We start from the raw sequence: 19,761 nt of genomic DNA on the forward strand, positions 1-19,761 counted from the left end.
CCTCTGTGCGGACTTAGACTGTTTTTCTTGATCCATCACTTTTCCACACTCTATGGGCCACTTGACTGGACTTGCCCCCCAGGCCTAAGGCTACCATCCCTCCCCTGCTTCCACGTGTCTAAGGGGTGCAGTGTATTTATCTTATTTGTTTAAAATGGAAATAGATCGATTCATCTCTATTGACAGAAGTGCCTAATGATTTCTTTCTCTCTTTTAAAGCAGAACTTTACCCATAACAATTGATAAAGAATAAGGGGCCTAATCCACAAAAGGGATACGCCGGCGTATCTACTGTTACGCTGTCGTATCCCTGTTTCTATCTATGGAACTGATCCACAGAATCAGTTTCACATAGATAGGCAGAAGATCCGACATGTGTAAGGGACTTACACTGTCGGATCTTAGGATGCAGTACCGCAGCCACCGCTGGGGGCATTTCTCGTCGAAATGCCGCTTCGGGTATGCAAATTAGCACTTACGGAGATCCACGAAAAGCACGTTGGGAAAATGACGTCGGGAGCATGCGCAGTACGTCCGGCACGGGAGCGCACCTAATTTAAATGGGACTCGCCCCATTAAATTAGGAACGCCTTGCGCCGGACGGATTTAAGTTACACCGCTCAAAATTTCTAGATAAGTGCTTTGTGGATCGGGCACTTAGGTAGAGATTTTGCGGCAGTGTAACTTAAATGGCAAAAGTTACGTTGCGCCGGGTTTTTGTGGATTAGGCCCTTGGTTCTTTATCAAGGATCATTCATTCCACATTATGCTACCAAAATTAGTGTGTGCTGTAAATTGCCTCCAGCATTGCTCCTGTTTCTTCTTGATGGTGGCTGCCATTTTGCTGAAGCCCAAAACCCTCTTCCAGATAGCAAGCAACTGTGCTGAAAGTTTGAAAATGACTTGCACATTGTGACAGCAAAAAATCGGGTTTACACTTTAACTATAAAGTGGAACTTTAGTCAGAATATTAAAATGTTTGTATAGTCAAATGTTTTACTTTTAGCTACAGGTAAAAAAAAATATCTCCTAAACCTGCGCGGGAGTGACGACATCGCGGCTCCAGCCACTCACAGCGCTGGAGCTGCGATACCCAGAAGACACACCGAGGGAAAATGTCATCTCCCCGGCGTGGACCGGCAATGATACCGATGCCTTACAGGTGGCACAAAAAAAAAAAATTTGGACTATACAACCACTTAAAGTGAAATGAGCCTAATAACGTGTTCTCAATAAATGTCTTTTATAATTTAATAACATTTTAATTTATGTTTTCCAAAATAACACCACCAGGTTCTGCCAGTTTGTAAACAATCCCGTTGATTAAATAAATTGAAAAGGACTGTAGTTTAGTAATTGCAAAATACATATGGTTAGTGGGAAACATTTTGAAATGTGTTGTTAGCTATCACTCAAAATAACAGAGTCTCCAAAGTCTATAAAAATCACTTTTTTGCCAGTCTGGAGAACAACTTACCACGTCTATCACGCTTCATCTGTCCGTTTTTCTCATCATTCTCAAAGCCTAAATTAAAAAAGGTTTAATGACAACACAAACAGAAAATGCAAATTACAATAACAATTGCTGGTGTGAAAACTGTCTTTCACCGGGGAGCTTACTGGCAGGTCGCAGGATGTATGAATACCCAATATGTAACATTTTATGAACCTGTCATAGTATCAACAGTGATATATTTCTCCTAAATTACTGTGCATCTTTCACACATCAAATTCACAGTGAGAAAATATTCCTAACTAGTCTGTTCTATGAACTTGAAACTATTTTAAAGCAATCGATTAAATGTTTTTATTTTTATATTGAACACAAGGCCACGTTTAAGATTTAGGCCCTGGTACATTGGGCATCTAGCTCTGGTACATACTCCAGCAATAAGGTGCAGATGTAAGGTACGTTTAGACCACACAGCCCTGCTTCCAGTAGCCTGTCAAACTCTATGAGAAACTGAAAGCTGATCAAGGCTGGACGGTGCACTGAGTGGTCCTTAACTGCTTAGCGACCAGCACACGCACATATACGTCTACACAATGGCACGGGCAGGCAAATGGGCGTCCCTTTAAATTTGCCGCCTGCCACGTGAGTGCGCTCCCGGGTCCTGGGAACTCGATGTTCCCGGGCGGCCCACGATTGTGGTCGGCAAAGGCAGAACAGGGGGATGCCTTTGTAAACAAGGCATTCCCCTGTTCTGCCTAGTGACATGTCACTGATCGAATGTTCCCTGTGATCGGGAAAAGTGATCAGTAAGGTTTCACTGGTAGCTCCTCCCCCTAACAGTTAGAATCACTCCCTAGGACATACTTAACCCCTTCAGCGCCACCTAGTGTTAACCCCTTCACTGTCAGTGTCATATTCACAGTAATCAGTGCATTTTTATAGCACTAATTGCTGTAAAAATGACAATGGTCCCAAAAATGTGTCAAAAGTGTCCGCCAAGAAGTCGCAGTCACGATAAAAATCACAGATCTCCGCCATTACTAGTAAAAAAAATAATAATAATAAAAATGCCATAAAACTATCCCCTATTTTGTAGACGCTCTAACTTTTGCGCAAACCAATCGATATACGATTATTGCCAAAAAAGTATAAGAATACATATCGGCCAAAACTGAGAACACATTCGCTTTTTTAAAAAAAAATTGGGGATATTTATTATAGCATAAAGTACAAAATATTGCTTATTTTTCAAAATTGTCGCTCTATTTTTGTTTAAAGCGCGAAAAATAAAAACCGCAGAGGTGATCAAATACCACCAAAAAAAAGCTCTATTTGTGGGGAAAAAAAAACAAAATCAATTTTGTTTGGGAGCCACGTTGCACGACCGCGCAATAGTCAGTTAAAATGACGCAGTGCCGAATCTCAAAAAGTGCACTGGTCTTTGGCCAGCCAAATGGTCCGGGGCTTAAGTGGTTAAAGCAGAAGTTTTGCTTTAAGGCCTCCTCCCCCCTTCCTCTTCACTGTACTGCCAGCAGTAGGGCTTGATGGGGTGCCTGTACTTTTCAACTGCACCTAAATGCTGGAGGCTCATGCACCAAAGCTAAATGCCCAGTGGGCATGAAGCCTTATGCCGCGTACACACGGGCAAACATGTACGATGAAACCGGTCCGCCGGACCGTTTTCACCGTACATGTCTGCCCGGGGATTTCTGTACGATGGCTGTACTAACCATCGTACAGAAATCCGCGCGTAAACAATACGCGGGGCGTGTCCGCGCCGTCGCCGCGACGATGATGCAGCGACGTGGGCGGCCCTGACAGTTAAATGCTTCCACGCATGCGTCAAAGTCATTCGACGCATGCAAGGGATGGCGGGCGCTCGGACATGTACAGTAGGTCTGTACAGACGACCGAACATGTCCGAGCGGGCAGGATTCCAGCGGGCTGTTTTAAAACAAGTCCAGAAATATTTGCCCGCTGGGAAAAGGCCCGGCGGGCAAATGTTTGCTGGAATCCTGTCCGCTCGGGCCTACACACGACCGAACATGTCTGCTGAAACTGGTCCGCGGACCAGTTTCAGCAGACCTGTTCGGTCGTCTGTACGGGGCCTTAGAGGACACACTGTAAGCATCCAGCATCTTACGCTATATGGCCAAATGTTTGAAAATACATTTACTAATATACCTGTATGTATGAGCATCTCTTCAATTTATAGAGTTTAGGTGTTACCAGTGAAAGATATGGTTAATGCTATTACATGCAAAGGCATTTCTGACAATGATGTGCTTCCATCCTTGTAGCAGTAATTTGGTGAAGGCCCATTTCTTCTCTAGCATGACTGTGCCCCTTTATACCCACTAGGTCCATGAAAACATGCTTTGATGAGTTTGTTGTAGAGGAACTCAAGAGGCCTGCACACAGTGCCCTGTCCTCAAACCTATTAAACAGTTTTGGGATGAATAAGAACACGCATTTCAAGTCAGATCTTGTCCATCATCAGTACCTGACCTAACAATTATGCTTTTGGCAAAATGGGCATATATTCCCACAGACATACTGTAAAATCTTAAGGAAAGTGGAGGCTCGTACAGCCACAATCAGGGCGAAAGTTCATATTAATGCCCATGAATTGTTCTGGAGTGAGATGTCCAAAAAGCTTCTATAGGTGTGATGGTCAAGTGTTCACAAACTTTTAGCTGTATAATGTACCTTCCCTGTGTTCAACTGCATCACATTTTTCAGTACTATAGAGCAAATATCACTAGCAATGCTATAATGTAGACAGAGAACTCAGTGAGAATGAAAGACTGTGAAACATCTGCCTTACAGGTGAAACTCGAAAAAATTTGAATATCGTGCAAAAGTTAATTTATTTCACTAATGCAACTTAAAGGGTGAAACCAATATATGAGATAGACTTGTTACATGCAAAGCAAGATAGTTCAAGCTGTGATTTGTCATAATTTTGATGATTATGGCTTACAGCTCATGAAAACCCCAAATCCACAATCTCAGAAAATGTTAATATTGTGAAAAGGCGCAATATTCTAGGCTCAAAGTGTCCTGCTCGAATCAGCTAATTAAGCCATAACACCTGCAAAGGGTTCCTGAACCTTTAAATGATCTCTCAGTCTGGTTCAGTAGGAATCACAATCATGGGAAAGACTGCTGACCTGACAATTGTGCAGAAAACCATCATTGACACCCTCCATAAAGAGGGAAAGCCTCAAAAGGTAATTGCAAAAGAAGTTGGATGTTCCCAAAGTGCTGTATCAAAGCACATTAATAGAAAGTTATGTGGAAGGGAAAAGTGTGGAAGAAAAAGGTGCACAAGCAGCAGGGATGACCGCAGCCTGGAGAGGATTTTTAGGAAAAGGCCATTCAAAAGTGTGGGGGCTTTCACAAGGAGTGAACTAAGGCTGGAGTCAGTGCATCAAGAGCCACCACACAGACGGCTCCTGGACAAATGTTGTATTCCTCTTGTCAAGACACTCCTGAACAACAACGTCAGAAGCGTCTTACCTGGGCTAAAGAAAAACAGACCTGGTCTGTTGCTCAGTGGTCCAAAGTCCTCTTTTCTGATGAGAGCAAATTTTGCATCTCATTTGGAAACCAAGGACCCAGAGTATGGAAGAAGAATGGAAAGACACACACTGCAAGATGCTTGAAGTCCATTGTGAAGTTTCCACAGTCTGTGTTGATTTGGGGAGCTATGTCATCTGCTGGCATTGGTCCATTGTGCTTCATTAAGTCCGGGGTCACAGCAGCCATCTACCAGGAGATTTTAGAGCACTTCATGCTTCGTTCCGCAGAAGAGCTCTATGGGGATGCTGACTTAACTTTCCAGCAGGACTTGGCACCGCCCACACTGCCAAAAACACCAAAACCTGGTTCAATGACCGTGGGATTACTGTGCTTGATTGGCCAGCAAACTCACCTGACCTGAACCCCATAGAGAATCTGTGGGAAATTTCCAAGAGAAAGATGAGAGACACAAGACCCAACAATGCAGAAAAGCTAAAGACCATTATTGAAGCATCCTGGTCTTCCATAACCCCTCAGCAGTGCCACAGGCTGATAGCTTTCATGCCACGCCGCATTGAGACATTAATTGCTGCAAAAGGGGCCCAAACCAAGTGCTGAGTACATATGCATGCTTATACTTTTGAGAGGTCCGATATTGTTCTATTGTTCTACAATCCTTGTTTTATTGATTGCATGTAATATTCAAATTTTCTGAGATTGTGGATTTGGGGTTTTCATGAGCTGTAAGCCATAATCATCACAATCAGCCCTCAAAATTTCCACTCGCCTACTAGCATTTGGCGAGTGGATTTAAGCTGGGGGCGAGTGATGACAGGGCTGCATGACCAATCTCCCTCCAATCTGTGCCTACACTTAGAGTCCCGATGAGATTGGCGGCCGAAGAGGAAAGGTGCATGCTCGGGAAAAGTAGTCTGGTGAGCCGTGCACAGGCAGAGCAGTGAACAGGTGCTCTACTTACAATTCTCATTAAGCCATGGGACCCAACAGTATGACCTCTCTGAGCCTGCCCCCCTCCCCCGGGCCCCGACCAATGTAGCTGGAGAGCAGAAAGTAATGAGTGAGGTGGAGGATTGCAAAAATTACCACTCTGGTGCAGCGCTCACTGAAAGTTGCCCTGACATGAGAGCGGCAGCCTTCTAGTTTGTGCAGTTTTCTTCTCCTTGTGCTCTATGTAAGTGTCCAACAGTTTAGCCTGAGCACTGTGAACAGACTGGTCTCAATGTGTGCTGTGCGCTGTCAGTGTGCGCTGTGCTATGGTGTCAATGGCTGTGCAGTTGTGTGGATCTCAGCGCTGGATTGTACTCCCTCCCGATGTGCTGCAGCTCCTCTCCTCTCTGCAAGCCTGAATAAAAGGGGGAAGTGGGGACATGCAAGCGTGGAGCCGCACACACAGGCTCCTGATGATGAGATGAATAGGAGAGAGAGAGAGGATGGATGGGAGTTGCAGAGGAGACAGCAAGAGAATGGGGAAGAGACCCAGTTCTAGTGCCCTGTCCCTCTGGTCTGCCCCCAGTGCCCTGTCCCTCTGGTCTGCCCCCAGTGCCCTGTCCCTCTGGTCTGCCCCCAGTGCCCTGTCCCATTTTGTTAAAGTTGTTGTTGGTAATATTTAATTTTGTAACTTGATTCTGCATAAAACATTGTCATTCCATGAGATAATCTACGAGGGCGTGTTTACGGGTGCAATTAGGCGCAGGGCAATGTATGAATTAGGTGGGGCAACTGGTGGCGAGTAACTCTTGAGGCCTGGCTAGTAGCTCAGGACTTGAAATTTTGAGCCCTGATCACAATTATGACAAATCACGGCTTGAACTCTCTTGCTTTGCATGTAATGAGTCTATCTCATATATTAGTATCACCTTTTAAGTTGTATTAGTGAAATAAACAAACTTTTGCACGATATTCAAATTTTTCGAGTTTCACCTGTATATCTCCTGGTTCCTGATCTCTACAGAAATGAGAACCATTGGGAGCTGATATTGAGCATTTCCTATGAAAATCATTTATATTTGTCTTAGAGGGAACCACATCATGGCTGAAACCTTACCAACTTGTTGTCAGTGACACAGATCACTGCTTTTAATTATAATCTAACACATTATCTTCCTTTGAATGCTGCTTACAATGTCAATAACTTTTATGGTTTATTGTGTATTGCAGCTAAACGTAATTATAAAGTATATTATATCAGAGCTGGTCTAACCCACAGCACAGCCTAATTTATTTGCATTTGTAAACAACAAGCTGGCATTTTTGTCTTGCTTGTTCTGTTCATCACCTTTATCTAGGTTGCCTGGTAAATACATTATAGGTAAATACATTATATTGGAGATCTATGACATTAGTAACCTTAGCTCTGTAAAGCATACCTGTTAGCTAATCAATACAAGCAGCAATACACTGGGGCCACACTTCTGTGTTTTTCCCTTTGATGTGTTTTCCATTAAAATCAATGGAAATTCATCAAAACACATGTCAAGAGTAATTATGTGCATTAATGTTCATTGTCACACACAATTAACATGTGTTTCTATGCACTTTGCATTGAATATCATTTCATATCATAATGCATATTGACGAGCATCATGACATGTTAACAAGTCATGAGGAGTGCTGATGTGCATACTAATGCACGTGTTGACATGCATTATTTTCATGATTTTACATGTTTTCGTGAAAACTACACCAAAGGGAAGTGCATAGCTGTGAACCCAGCTTAATGCCAGTACAGTAAGCCATCGCCACCAACCAACCATTTTCCTGATGTAAGGCTTGTTCAAAATGTATTCCGATTGTTTTTTGTGACTTGAACTTTGCTGCTTGTAATGTTAAGGCGCCGTTCACACTCTGGCATTCCGGATCATGGGCGCAAATACTGCAAAACGCGGGACAAGCTTGCGATCCCTGTCACTTTCAAAGTCCTTTCTTGTATTAAGAGATGTATGGACTCCAGAGAGAGAGATATCATTTTGCCCCTGTACAAATCATTAGTAAGACCTCATCTGGAATATGCAGTTTAGTTTTGGGCTCCAGTTCTCAAAAAGGATATCGGAGAACTGGAGAAAGTGCAGAGAAGGGCAACCAAACTGATAAGAGGAATGGAGAACCTCAGATATGAGGAAAGATTAGAGGAACTGAATTTATTCTCTCTTGAGAAGAGGAGAATAAGGGGGGATATGATCAACATGTACAAATATATAAGAGGTCCAAATAGTGAACTTGGTGTTGAGTTATTCACTTTACGGTCAACACTGAGGACAAGTGGGCACTCTTTACGTCTAGAGGAAAAGAGATTTCATCTCAAAATACGGAAAGGTTTCTTCACAGTAAGAGCTGTGAAAATATGGAATAGACTCCCCGCAGAGGTGGTTCTGGCCAGCTCAGTAAATTGCTTTAAGAAAGGCCTGGATTCTTACCTAAATGTACATAATATAACTGGATACTAACATTTATAGGTAAAGTTGATCCGGGGAATATCCGATTGCCTCATGGGGGATCAGGAAGGAATTTTTTCCCCTGCTGTAGCAAATTGGATCATGCTTTGCTGGGATTTTTTGCCTTCCTCTGGATCAACCGTGTGTTCGTGTTCATCCGATCCGCAGACGAAAAAAAAAAATAGGGTTTTCTTCCATCTGCAAAATTGGATCTTTGCGGAGGCGGGTGATTACAGGTGTCAGCGGATGTTTATCCGCTGACAACTGCAATTATATAGGGACCAATGTACTGTATGTCCCTTTTTCATCCGCAAACGGATGAATGAAAAAGCAGACATACAGTCGTGCACGTGTGAAAGGGGCCTTAGGCTCTGTTTTCTATTAGGCAAATGTTTTTTAACTCTTCTGATCAAATTGTATGCCTTAACACAATGGGGTTGATTTACTAAAACTTGAGAGTGCAAAATCTGGTACAGCTCTGCATTCTAGCCTATAAGCTTCTAACTTCAACTTGTTCAATAAAACTTGGATAGAAAACCTGGATGCTGATTGGTTTCTCTGCCGAGCTGCACCAGATTTTGCACTCTCCAGTTTTAGTAAATCAACCCCGATGTGGCATAACTCACATGTACTAACGCACTGCAATGTTGTGAATTGGCTCTGAAGGAGAACAGAGGTTCTCCTGTATCCAGTATCAATTCATTCTAGTTGCCAAAGTAGGAGGATATCTGGAGCAGGTGTAAACTCCCTTAGCTATGTAACCTATGTAAGTAGGCCCTACTGCTGGCCACACACCTGTCAATTTTATTTACAACTTTGCAGCTTTCCATCAGTAGTCAATCCCAACAACCTGTCATCCAGTGTTTCAATGGTTTCCTATCTTTGAAGAACAAAACAAAATCATGGTGATTGATCAAAACCTCTGCAGTGATTGTCAGAAGGTGTTTTAATTGATTCATATGGCAATTTATATGTATTCCCCTGATTCTGGGACAAATTAAGGGGCAGTCAGCTAACTGAAAGCCCCAACTTTTACAAATGTATAGCTAGCGTTAGATATATTGTGCCCCTAAAAAAAGCTGAATTATTTACTTACCAGCATTTTGATGACATTTCACATTCGCTATATCCTCATCATTGTTCTGAAATCCTTAAGTAAAAATACATCATGACGTCAGTTTACTGTAAGTAATGCAAGTGTTCTGTGGCAACATGTATTTGATGTACTCTTATTTACCAACATCAATCAATCTCTGCATATGATCATTATACAGTTTTAAAAAAAACGACACAATAAGCACACTGTATGTGAATAGGCTTTTGTTCACTTTGGCAGGGCTTTTCTTTCCCATGCAAGTCATTGGTAATCCAAAACCCATTTGAAGTTGGTCAGATGCAGGTCAGAAGTAGGAAAACTGCAAGTCGCATGCACATGTCAGTGAATTTTGAATGGCCTCAGAAGAGTCTCAAACTGATGACACAAGCCCAAAGCTCATTGTCATAGGCAGGGCCACTGATAAGGGGGTAGCACCAGTCCTTCTATACAGGGCCCAGGCCAGCAGGGAGGGCCCAGACAGCTGGAGAATTGGATATGGGCAGTAGAGGGGGTGATCCGTAAAATGGTGGGGGGGGGGGCGGGGGGATTACAGTAACTGAACCCCTGGGAGTCTCTCCCTGCAGCAGCTAAAAGCTGGGAGAGAACACCCAAACCTCAGCTCCACTGCTGCCACCTACCGCACCAGGGTGGAAAAACACCCCAGCACTACAGAATGAGCCCACAGCACAGCCAAGCTGAAACAGAGACCCTAATCAATTGGTTGCAATTGGAATCAGAGTCACTTACACTCTGATTACCCCTGGCTGTGGACGTGATATATTTGGATTTTGCAAAAGCGTTCGATACAGTTCCGCACACACGGCTCATGTGTAAGGTAAGGTCTACAGGATTGGATATATCAGTTTGTAAATGGATAGAAAACTGGCTGAAAGACAGAATTCAGAGAGTCGTGGTTAATGATTCTTACTCTGAATGGTCCAATGTTATGAGTGGTGTACCCCAAGGTTCAGTGCTGGGACCCTTACTTTTCAATATATTTATAAATGATATTGGGTCTGAGATCAAAAGTAACATTTCTGTCTTTGCAGATGACACCAAGCTATGCAGTGGAATAACGTCCTTACAGGATGTCTCCAATTTACAAGCCGACCTCAATGCTCTGTCTGATTGGGCGACTAAGTGGCAGATGAGGTTTAATGTAGATAAATGTAAAGTTATGCACTTGGGGGCTAAGAATATGCATGCATCATACATACTAGGGGGAGTACAACTGGGGGGGTCTGTAGTGGAGAAGGATCTGGGGGTTTTAGTTGATCATAAGCTCAATAATGGCATGCAATGCCAAGCTGCGGTTTCCAAAGCGAGCAAAGTCCTTTCTTGTATTAAGAGAGGTATGGACTCCAGAGACAGAGATATAATTTTGCCCCTGTACAAATCATTAGTAAGACCTCATCTGGAATATGCAGTTCAGTTTTGGGCACCAGTTCTCAAAAAGGATATAGGAGAACTGGAGAAAGTGCAGAGAAGAGCAACCAAACTGATAAGAGGCATGGAGGAGCTCAGCTATGAGGAAAGATTAGAGGAACTAAATTTATTCACTCTTGAGAAGAGGAGAATAAGGGGGGATATGATCAACATGTACAAATATATAAGAGGTCCATACAGTGAACTTGGTGTTGAGTTATTCACTTTACGGTCATCACTGAGGACAAGGGGGCACTCTTTACGTCTAGAGGAAAAGAGATTTCACCTCCAAATACGGAAAGGTTTTTTCACAGTAAGAGCTGTGAAAATGTGGAACAGACTCCCTCCAGAGGTGGTTCTGGCCAGCTCAGTAGATTGCTTTAAGAAAGGTCTGGATTCTTTCCTAAATGTACAGAATATAACTGAGTACTAAGATTTGTAGGTATAGTTGATCCAGGGTAAATCCGATTGCCTCTCGGGGGATCAGGAAGGAATTTTTTCCCCTGCTGTAGCAAATTGGATCATGCTCCGCTGGGGTTTTTTGCCTTCCTCTGGATCAACTGTGGGTATGGAGTTGGGTGTATAGGATTTTACTGTGTTTTTTTATTTTGTTTTTTGTGGTTGAACTGGATGGACTTTTTCAACCTGACTAACTATGTAACTATGTAAATTTCAATAGCACAGGTTACCTTAGAAGTAACCAGGCGCTACACACTCCCCCCACTTAAATAGACACTGTCCTCAGTGTCTCCCAAACTGGTGTTCAAGCCTGAACACCTGACCTGAGTCTGCATAACAGTAAAGAAAAAAAGATAGAAGAGATAGAAAAGATATAAAATCTTAAACTATAAATACATTACTTTGTATAAATATTCACAGCGATACATTAAGGCATTATACACTCCTAACTATCTATTCTGCCCCACTCTCCGACAGTTTTGATAAAAGGACGACAACCTGCAAAACAAAAATGGAAGAACACACACAAAAATGTACACATACAGTCACTGAGGGTGAAACGAAGCTGCACCTTTGGTATTAAGGCGAAACCTCTTTTCCTCCCAAAGAGATACATTATATAAAACAACTAAATGCTGAGAATTTCTCAAGTTGCAAGGCTTAAGAGAAGTATAAATACAAATTAGTCTCTGCAGTGGTAGAAATTGCAGAACACTGCCCCTAGTGGTCAGTGCGCTGGTACTACCAGCATAAGGCAGTCCACGCTCAAGTTGAGCAATCAGTAGAAAAAGGGTAATAAAACTTTTTTTTTTTTTTTTCCTAATGCCTTGAAGAAGCCGGCAAGATCCTATCCGTACTAACTTAACATCCCCCCGAAGTCCCGCACAAACAACAAAGTGTGAATCCGGTGGGATGAAACAAAAAAAAGTGGAAAAGGCAACAGTTCTTGTCCGTAACTTCTTTAAAGCCAAAAAAAAACCCTACAAAGGTGGCAACACAGGTATGAGGCCTACTTGTAGAACCGTGGATCCGGCAACATGACAATGTCCCCTTGAGAATTGGTAGTGGTAATAGAGAAGACTTGATCCACTTTTCCGGGAAATGTAAGGACTCTATCATTAAAAATGTACCTGCCAGGGCTCCAGTCTTTCAAGCTACCTTCAAATCTGCTGCCAACACAGATGAACGCGTATTCCGTGTCACGGGCAAGTTTGGGGACATTCAGGCGTTCCCAGACTGCATCCCTGTACCATTCCTCCCTCATCTTTTCAAGCTCGGGCAGGAGGGCTGGAGGCATATATGGGTATTCCCATCCGTAGTCGGTGGCCAATCTCCTCATGAATATGCGCTGCAAACAGGCCAGCTTGGGTAGAGTATGAGGATCTCCAAGGCCTTGTAACGCGATGGCATCAGGAGCTCTCTTCACCACAGACAGAAGAGTAGGCATGGGGTTAGTGACACTAATGCTTGACACTCCAACTCCCCATGTTAATTGTGGGATACTTGCATTTGGTGCGACATGGCCGGAGCGTTTCTTGCGTCTCCGGGACTTGTTGGTTCGGGAACCTTTACCAAGTTGGGATTCAGGAAACTCGGGTTCGAACCATTTGTCGTCCCCATCATCAGACAAAGAATCCAGATCCGAAGACTCACACTCCTCCGCGGGCAAGCAGACACGCCCTCCAACAGGGACATTGGTTGAATCTCTCGTGTATACTGGTAGGCCTCGAAGCAGCCGTGGGAGGCCTGTTCGGGGCCCATGCTAGCCACAGCGTGCCACACTGAGACCGCATTAGTTGGTGTCGCCTCCGGTACAGGATCCACTTTCACACTGGGCACACACTCGTTCTCATCTCCGTCGCTTACCTCCGGTGTTATGGTTGGGGTAGCAGCCGATGGCAGGGTAAGTGTGGATGAGACGGTCACCACCTCCGGATCAATCACTACTATAGTTGAGGAGGGTTCCGGCCATGGGGCCTCCTCCTCCGCGGTCACATTCCCAGCAATCCAGTCCACTTTGTACTCCCGGGGAGATTCGGTTGGCGGATCAACTTGAAATAAGTAGGCCCGGCACCTCCGGGCAAACAGCAAAATCCGGTTTGCCAGCTCTGAACAGCGGTGGCAGGACAGTCCGAGGGCCTCCACGCTACCGCTGGAAAACAGCACGAACCTTCCTTGGGTCCACATTCGGATTCTGGTATCCGTTAAGGAAATTCCAGAAGCAGCAGGCATAGCGTTGACTCCCGGGACAGACATCGTGGGTCTTAGCTTTCCAAACGGCGTCGATGGCACAGACATGTTCACACGACCTTCTTTCATGGGCGGGAAATCACTCTGTCCTTTGATGCCAAACTCAGCCCACGTCTTACGCAGGGGTGGGTAACTCCTCCCACTAAAATACTTTTCTCCACACATGGCAGGAGCACATGGCTTTGTCGCACGTGCGCCTAACGTTAATGGTGACGTTAACTCCTTCCTCACCAAGCACATTTTTGACACACAACAATTCTTTGCATCAATTACTGATTAAACTTCTGAACTTGAGGATATTGAGGTAATAGCCAATCCCGGACGAGCCCCCACATGTAGCGCTCACCCCCGAAGAAGCCGCTGGTTATTGAATGTTATGGCAGTTCTACCTCATGGCTCTTTCCAAATGTCTAGGAATGAATGATGCGCACAGCAGCAGTAAAGGAATGTCCACGAATAAATGTCTTTTTATGTGCACTTTATTACCCAGCTGGGTAAAAACGATCAACAGGTGATGAAAGGGGTAGAGATGAAAAGAAGAGAGGAAGTAGAACAGCTCCTATTAGAACGGTTCTATTGAATAGAACGGGACGCGACTTGTCAGGCGGCTGAGTCGCCTGACGAGTCGCCCCAGTGTGAACCGGCTCTAATAGATTTTTAAATGGGAGTATTCATACAAACAAAAACATACAAACAAAAATTCTTTGTACAGTCGATAGCTGAATGAATGTTGTTCAAAAACTTCACTTGCTTCTAACATTCAATTTTAGAATAAATGAAATTCTGGAACAAAAACCACATATGATGTTAGAAATTCATTTGTTTGACAAAACATTTCTATCCTGCTTCTTCAAATTTTTCCATGACTGTGGTTGAACAAGAAGGTCGATTTAACCCCACTAAAAATTAGGAAAATGAATGAACGTTGTTAAAAATATATTTTTTTGAATGACAATCTATACAGTAGGTGTATGGCCAGCAGTAGCTAATGGTGAGAACCCATAGGGGTTCTTTTAATAGCTTGGACATTGTCAGTAGATAATTTTAAACCTCAACCTACCCAACCATTATGGTATATTTCAGTTTTGAATGGGTGTTGGTGAATAGATGCCAACAAACCATTTTCTTACCTTTGTTAGTGAATGATGAGCTGATATTGTTGTCCTGTCTTCTGGTTTCTGCATCATTTCTGTAACCTGACAGACACATTTCATTATAGAGATGTTGTACAGACAGTGTTGGTACATCAAATATACAGAAACATTGTGCTAATGTACACAGGGGCCTTACATAAAACATACTACAAAATGTTACTGTATACGTTTTATATAAGACATTTTTACAGTAGTTAAAGGAGAATAAATGCTGCCTGGTGTGTCCCTTGTACATAGGGACAATCATCGGTCACCTCCCCCAGTCAGTCCCCTCCCCCCAAAGTAAGAATCACTCCCTAGGGAACACATTAGCCCCTTGATCGCCCCCTAGTGTTAACCCCTTCCCTGCCAGTCACATTTATACAGCAATCAATGCATTTTTATAGAAGGGATCGCTGTATAAATGTGAATGGTCCCAAAAATTTGTCAAAAGTGTCCGATGTGTCCGCCGCAATATCGCAGTCACAATGAAAATCGCTGATCGCCACCATTACTAGTAAAAAAAAATAATAAAAAGGCTATAAATCTATCCCCTATGTTGTACAGTAGCTGCTATAACTTTTGTGCAAACCAATCAATATACACTTATTGCGATTTTTTTTACCACAAATAAGTAGAAGAAGACATATCGGTCTAAACTGAGGAAAACATTTTTTTTTTAAAAAAATGGATATATATTATAGCAAAAAGTAAAAAATATTGTGTTTTTTTCAAACTTGGCCCTCTTCTTTGTTTATAGCGCAAGTACTAAAAACAGCAGAGGTGATCAAATACCACTAAAAGAAAGCTCTACTGTATTTGTGGGGGGAAAATGATAAAAATGTCATTTGGGTACAGTGTTGCATGACTGCGCAATTGTCATTCAAATTGTGACAGTGCTGAAAGCTGAAAAATGGCTTGGGCAGCAAGGGGGTGAAAGTGCCCTGTAGACAAGTGGTTAAGTGGATAATAATCACAGCCTTTTATCCTCTTTATTGAGGTCTGCCAACTTCTAAAAGCTTTTAGCTGCTCTGTTGTGCCAATCATGGAAAACATGGCAATCATTCTCTGTGATGTAGTGTCACTGCCATAAAGAAATTATGGTCCTTTATTAATGTATTAGTTATTATGGTAAGGTTGGCAAGTACAAGTTCTTATGTCTTGATTTTCCATAGGAAAGTGGAGTGACCTTGTTTCATCTGCTTGGATTTATAGTTTATTTGCTGTGTTTTCTGTAAAAATAATGATTAATTTTCTGTGTTTACTGCTGCTTTGTTAATAATTATTTCATACATCTCACCATTGCACAATACAAATGGTATCAGTCAGGCCTGTGCTGTATTTCCTGGTGTAGTTATGATTATGGTCATGCACAGGTTACACAGGATTTCTCAAGTGGGTGGATTTCTCCTTAAAGGTAAAAAATGTTTCCCCTAAATAGCTTCCTTTACCTTAGTGCAGTCTTCCTTCACTTACGTCATCCTTCCATTTTGCTTTTTAATGTCCTTATTTCTTCTGAGAAATCCTCACTTCCTGTCAGGGCCGTTTGAAGGAATTTGGGGGCCCCAAGCAAAATGGACATAGAGGCCCCCCAACCCCCCCTGCACGCACACAAAGCCTACAGGAACCGGTGGGCGGCCTCCTACTGGCGGCTCTGGACTGTGAGGGAGGGAGGAGGAGGGGAGAGGGAGGAGGGGAGAGGGAGGCAGGACACACTCGTGTATTTAGGTTTTGTGCTGCCCTAGGCCTGGTGAAACTCGCGCACCCCTTCCTTTTTAAGACTCGTCCTGTCATTTTCATGGGATGAGGACAGAGGGACAGGGTGGGAGGGGGACAAGGTGGGGTGAGCATAGGGGGACAGGGTGGGGTGAGCACAGGGTGGGATGGGGACAGGGTGGGATGAGCACAGGGTGGGATGAGCACAGGGTGGGATGGGGACAGGTTGGGATGAGCACCAGGTGGGATGAGCACAGGGTGGGATGGGGACAGGGTGGGATGGGGACAGGGTGGGATGAGCACAGGGTGGGATGAGGACAGGGTGGGATGAGGACAGGGTGGGATGGGAACAGGGTGGGATGGGGACAGGGTGGGAAGGGGACAGGGTGGGATGGGGACAGGGTGGGATGAGGACAGGGTGGGATGGGGACAGGGTGGGATGGGGACAGGGTGGGATGGGGACAGGGTGGGAAGGGGACAGGGTGGGATGGGGACAGGGTGGGATGAGCACAGGGTGGGATGGGGACAGGGTGGGATGAGCACAGGGTGGGATGGGGACAGGGTGGGATGGGGACAGGGTGGGATGAGGATGGGGACAGGGTGGGATGGGCACAGGGTGGGATGGGCACAGGGGAACAGAGCATCTTAATTTGGGGGGGGGGGTAGAGGGTGGTATGGGGATATGTGCTGGGGAGTGATTTGAGAGGGAAGATGATATGTGCTAGTGGGGGGGGGGAATCGGACCCCCCCCCCACACACACACACTAGCACATATCATCTTCCCTCTCAAATCACTCCCCAGCACATATCACCATACCACCCTCTCCTCTCCCATCACTTAAATAGTTCACCTCGAATCTGCCTAAGGGGGGCCCCTTACCTCCTGCTTACTGTGCAGAACTCGTGTCTCTCCTCGGCTCCTCCTCCTGGCTGTGTACACATTGAGCCATGAGGGGGGGGAGGAGCCGAAGTGTGACTGTGTAATGTATTGCAGTCAGTGGAGAGAGAGGGACGGCTGCACTGTCCCCGGTGACCGCGCCACTTTGCGGGGGGCGGAGAAACGCCCCCCGCGAGCCCCCCTCCTCCCGCACGGAGAGCCGCACAGCTGAATCCTGGAGTTCAGTGCAACTGCACGCTTCGGCACTGAACTCCAGGATTCAGCTGTGCGGCTCTCCGTGGGGGAGGAGGGGGGCTCGCGGGGAGCCTGTGAACATAGCAGCAGGCAGACAGGCGAGCCAGCTTGGGGGCCCCCCTCTAGCTCGGGGCCCCAAGCAATTGCTTGCCTTGCCTGTCCTGTTGCGACGGGCCTGCTTCCTGTTCTTCTGTCTAACTCCACACTGTAATGCAAGTCTTTCTCCCTGGTGTGGTGAAGGCCTCTTGAGGGGGTGAGCAGGAGTGTCAGGATGCCCCATAACACACAGCTCATGTCTCTATCTGCAAAGTAGAGAGTGTTCTGACTCTCCTGCTCACCCCCTCCCCCCTCAAGGGGCTTTCTCCACACCAGGGAGAAAGCCTTGCATTACTGTGTGTAGTTACAGATGGAAGAACAGGAAGTGAGGATTTCTCAGAAGAAATAAGGACAATTAAAAGAAAAATGGAAGGATGATGTACGTGAAGGAGGACTGCACTAAGGTAAAGGAAGCTATTTAGGGGAAACATTTTTTACCTCTAAGGATCCCACTTGAGAAATCCTGTGTAACCCGTGCATGACCATAATCATAACTACACTTGTCATTTAAAGCGTGACAATGCTGAAAGCTGAAAATTGGCCTGAGCAGGAAGGGGGTGAAAATGCCTGGTATTGAAGTGGTTAAATGTGTTACACGAGTTAAAGCGTGCCGGTGCCACAAGGAGATTGGAGGGAGGGGATTTGTGTTGGAAGGGGGAATTTGGGGGGCGGGAGGGGGTGAGTATTGTTCTAGGAGGGGAAATTAGGGGGGATAAAAATGCTAAATCTTGGGGGGAGGGCATAGTTTGGCACGTTCATCCTGGGCTCTAGATGACCTTGTCCCAGCACTGCTGAAATCTGTGCCTGTCCCACAGCCTGCACTCTCCGCTCTGCTACTGAGGCAATCTGTAGCAGCTGTTCTATATCAGGTACTGTCAAGGGAATTTGGGGGTGGGAGGATAGCTCTGTACTGGGAAAGGAGGGTGATTTGGAGGAATGGAGCAGTCAATTTTCTTCATGAACTGACCAGTGACATATCTACTCACGAACCCTGTAAATAGCACACTCCTGAACTCTTCACTCTGTATGCAGGGCACTCCTGAACTTTACACTCTGTATGCAGGGCACTTTTAAACTTTATATACCGTATGTCATGCACTCTTTAACTCTGCACTCTGTACACAGGACATTCCTGAACTTTACACTCTGTATGTCGTGCACTCCTGAACTCTGCACTCTTTACATGGTGCACTCCTGATCTTTGCAATCTGTATGCAAGGCACTCCTGAACTCTGCACATAGCACACTCCTGAACTCTGCACTCTTTATGCAAGGCATTCCTGAACGCTGAACTCTGTACGCAGGGCACTCCTGAACTTTGCACACTGTATGTCATGCACTCCTGAACTCTGAACTCTGTATATAGCACACACCTGAACTCTGCTCTCTGCATGTAGCATACTCCTGAACTCTGCACTCTGTATGCATGGCACTTCTGAACTCTGCACTCTGTATGCAAGGCACTCCTGAACTCTGTATATAACACACTCCTGTACTCTGCACTCTCTATACAAGGTACTCCTGCACGTCTAAACTCTAAACTCTGCACTCTGTACATAGAGCACTCCTGAACTCTGCACACTGTATGCAGAACACTCCTGAACTCTGCACTCTCCTGGTATTTCATCTTTCAATTGGCTGTAATAAGTTCTGACATGATTAATTTCATAATATCTGTTTTAAAACTATGATAGTAATCCCAGCTTAATAGGTTACCTGTCCTATCCATATTTCTTATTCAATAATAATGACATCTGCAGACCACCCTATCATTTCAATAAAAAATAAGTTACTCTGGAAGTAGGTGATGAAAGTGGGGATATGCAGGCATAATCAGATAATGCACCTCAGCAGCACTTTGTGAGAAGGAAGCTCACTCTAATGAAACAAAGCAGAAAGGAAGGGCCAGTTTGGAACACAGGTACCCGGAAGTGATGTCACTTCTGGGTACTTGCATTTCACACTGGCCCTGAGAGCGCGGCTTCACTTCTTGGACTGATAATACACAGCTCTCCATGGCTCGC

General features: G+C 44.7%; 1 protein-coding gene across 5 annotated transcripts in view; it reads right to left on the reverse strand.

Moving 5' to 3' along the window:
* Positions 1 to 19,761, reverse strand: part of LOC120936422 (kyphoscoliosis peptidase-like) — a 56,034-nt gene that overhangs the window by 17,435 nt on the left and 18,838 nt on the right. For 3 of the 5 annotated variants that reach the window (XM_040348737.1, XM_040348734.1, XM_040348733.1), the window contains 3 exons: positions 14,791 to 14,856; positions 9,527 to 9,580; positions 1,478 to 1,525 (listed from right to left, as the gene is read on the reverse strand). In XM_040348737.1, the coding sequence (XP_040204671.1) occupies positions 1,478 to 1,525; positions 9,527 to 9,580; positions 14,791 to 14,856 (168 nt within the window). The remainder of the gene's footprint in view (positions 1 to 1,477; positions 1,526 to 9,526; positions 9,581 to 14,790; positions 14,857 to 19,761) is intronic. The other 2 variants (XM_040348736.1, XM_040348735.1) reach the window with 1 other exon arrangement.

This window comes from Rana temporaria, chromosome 4 (assembly GCF_905171775.1).
Source record: "Rana temporaria chromosome 4, aRanTem1.1, whole genome shotgun sequence".
NCBI lineage: Eukaryota > Metazoa > Chordata > Amphibia > Anura > Ranidae > Rana > Rana temporaria.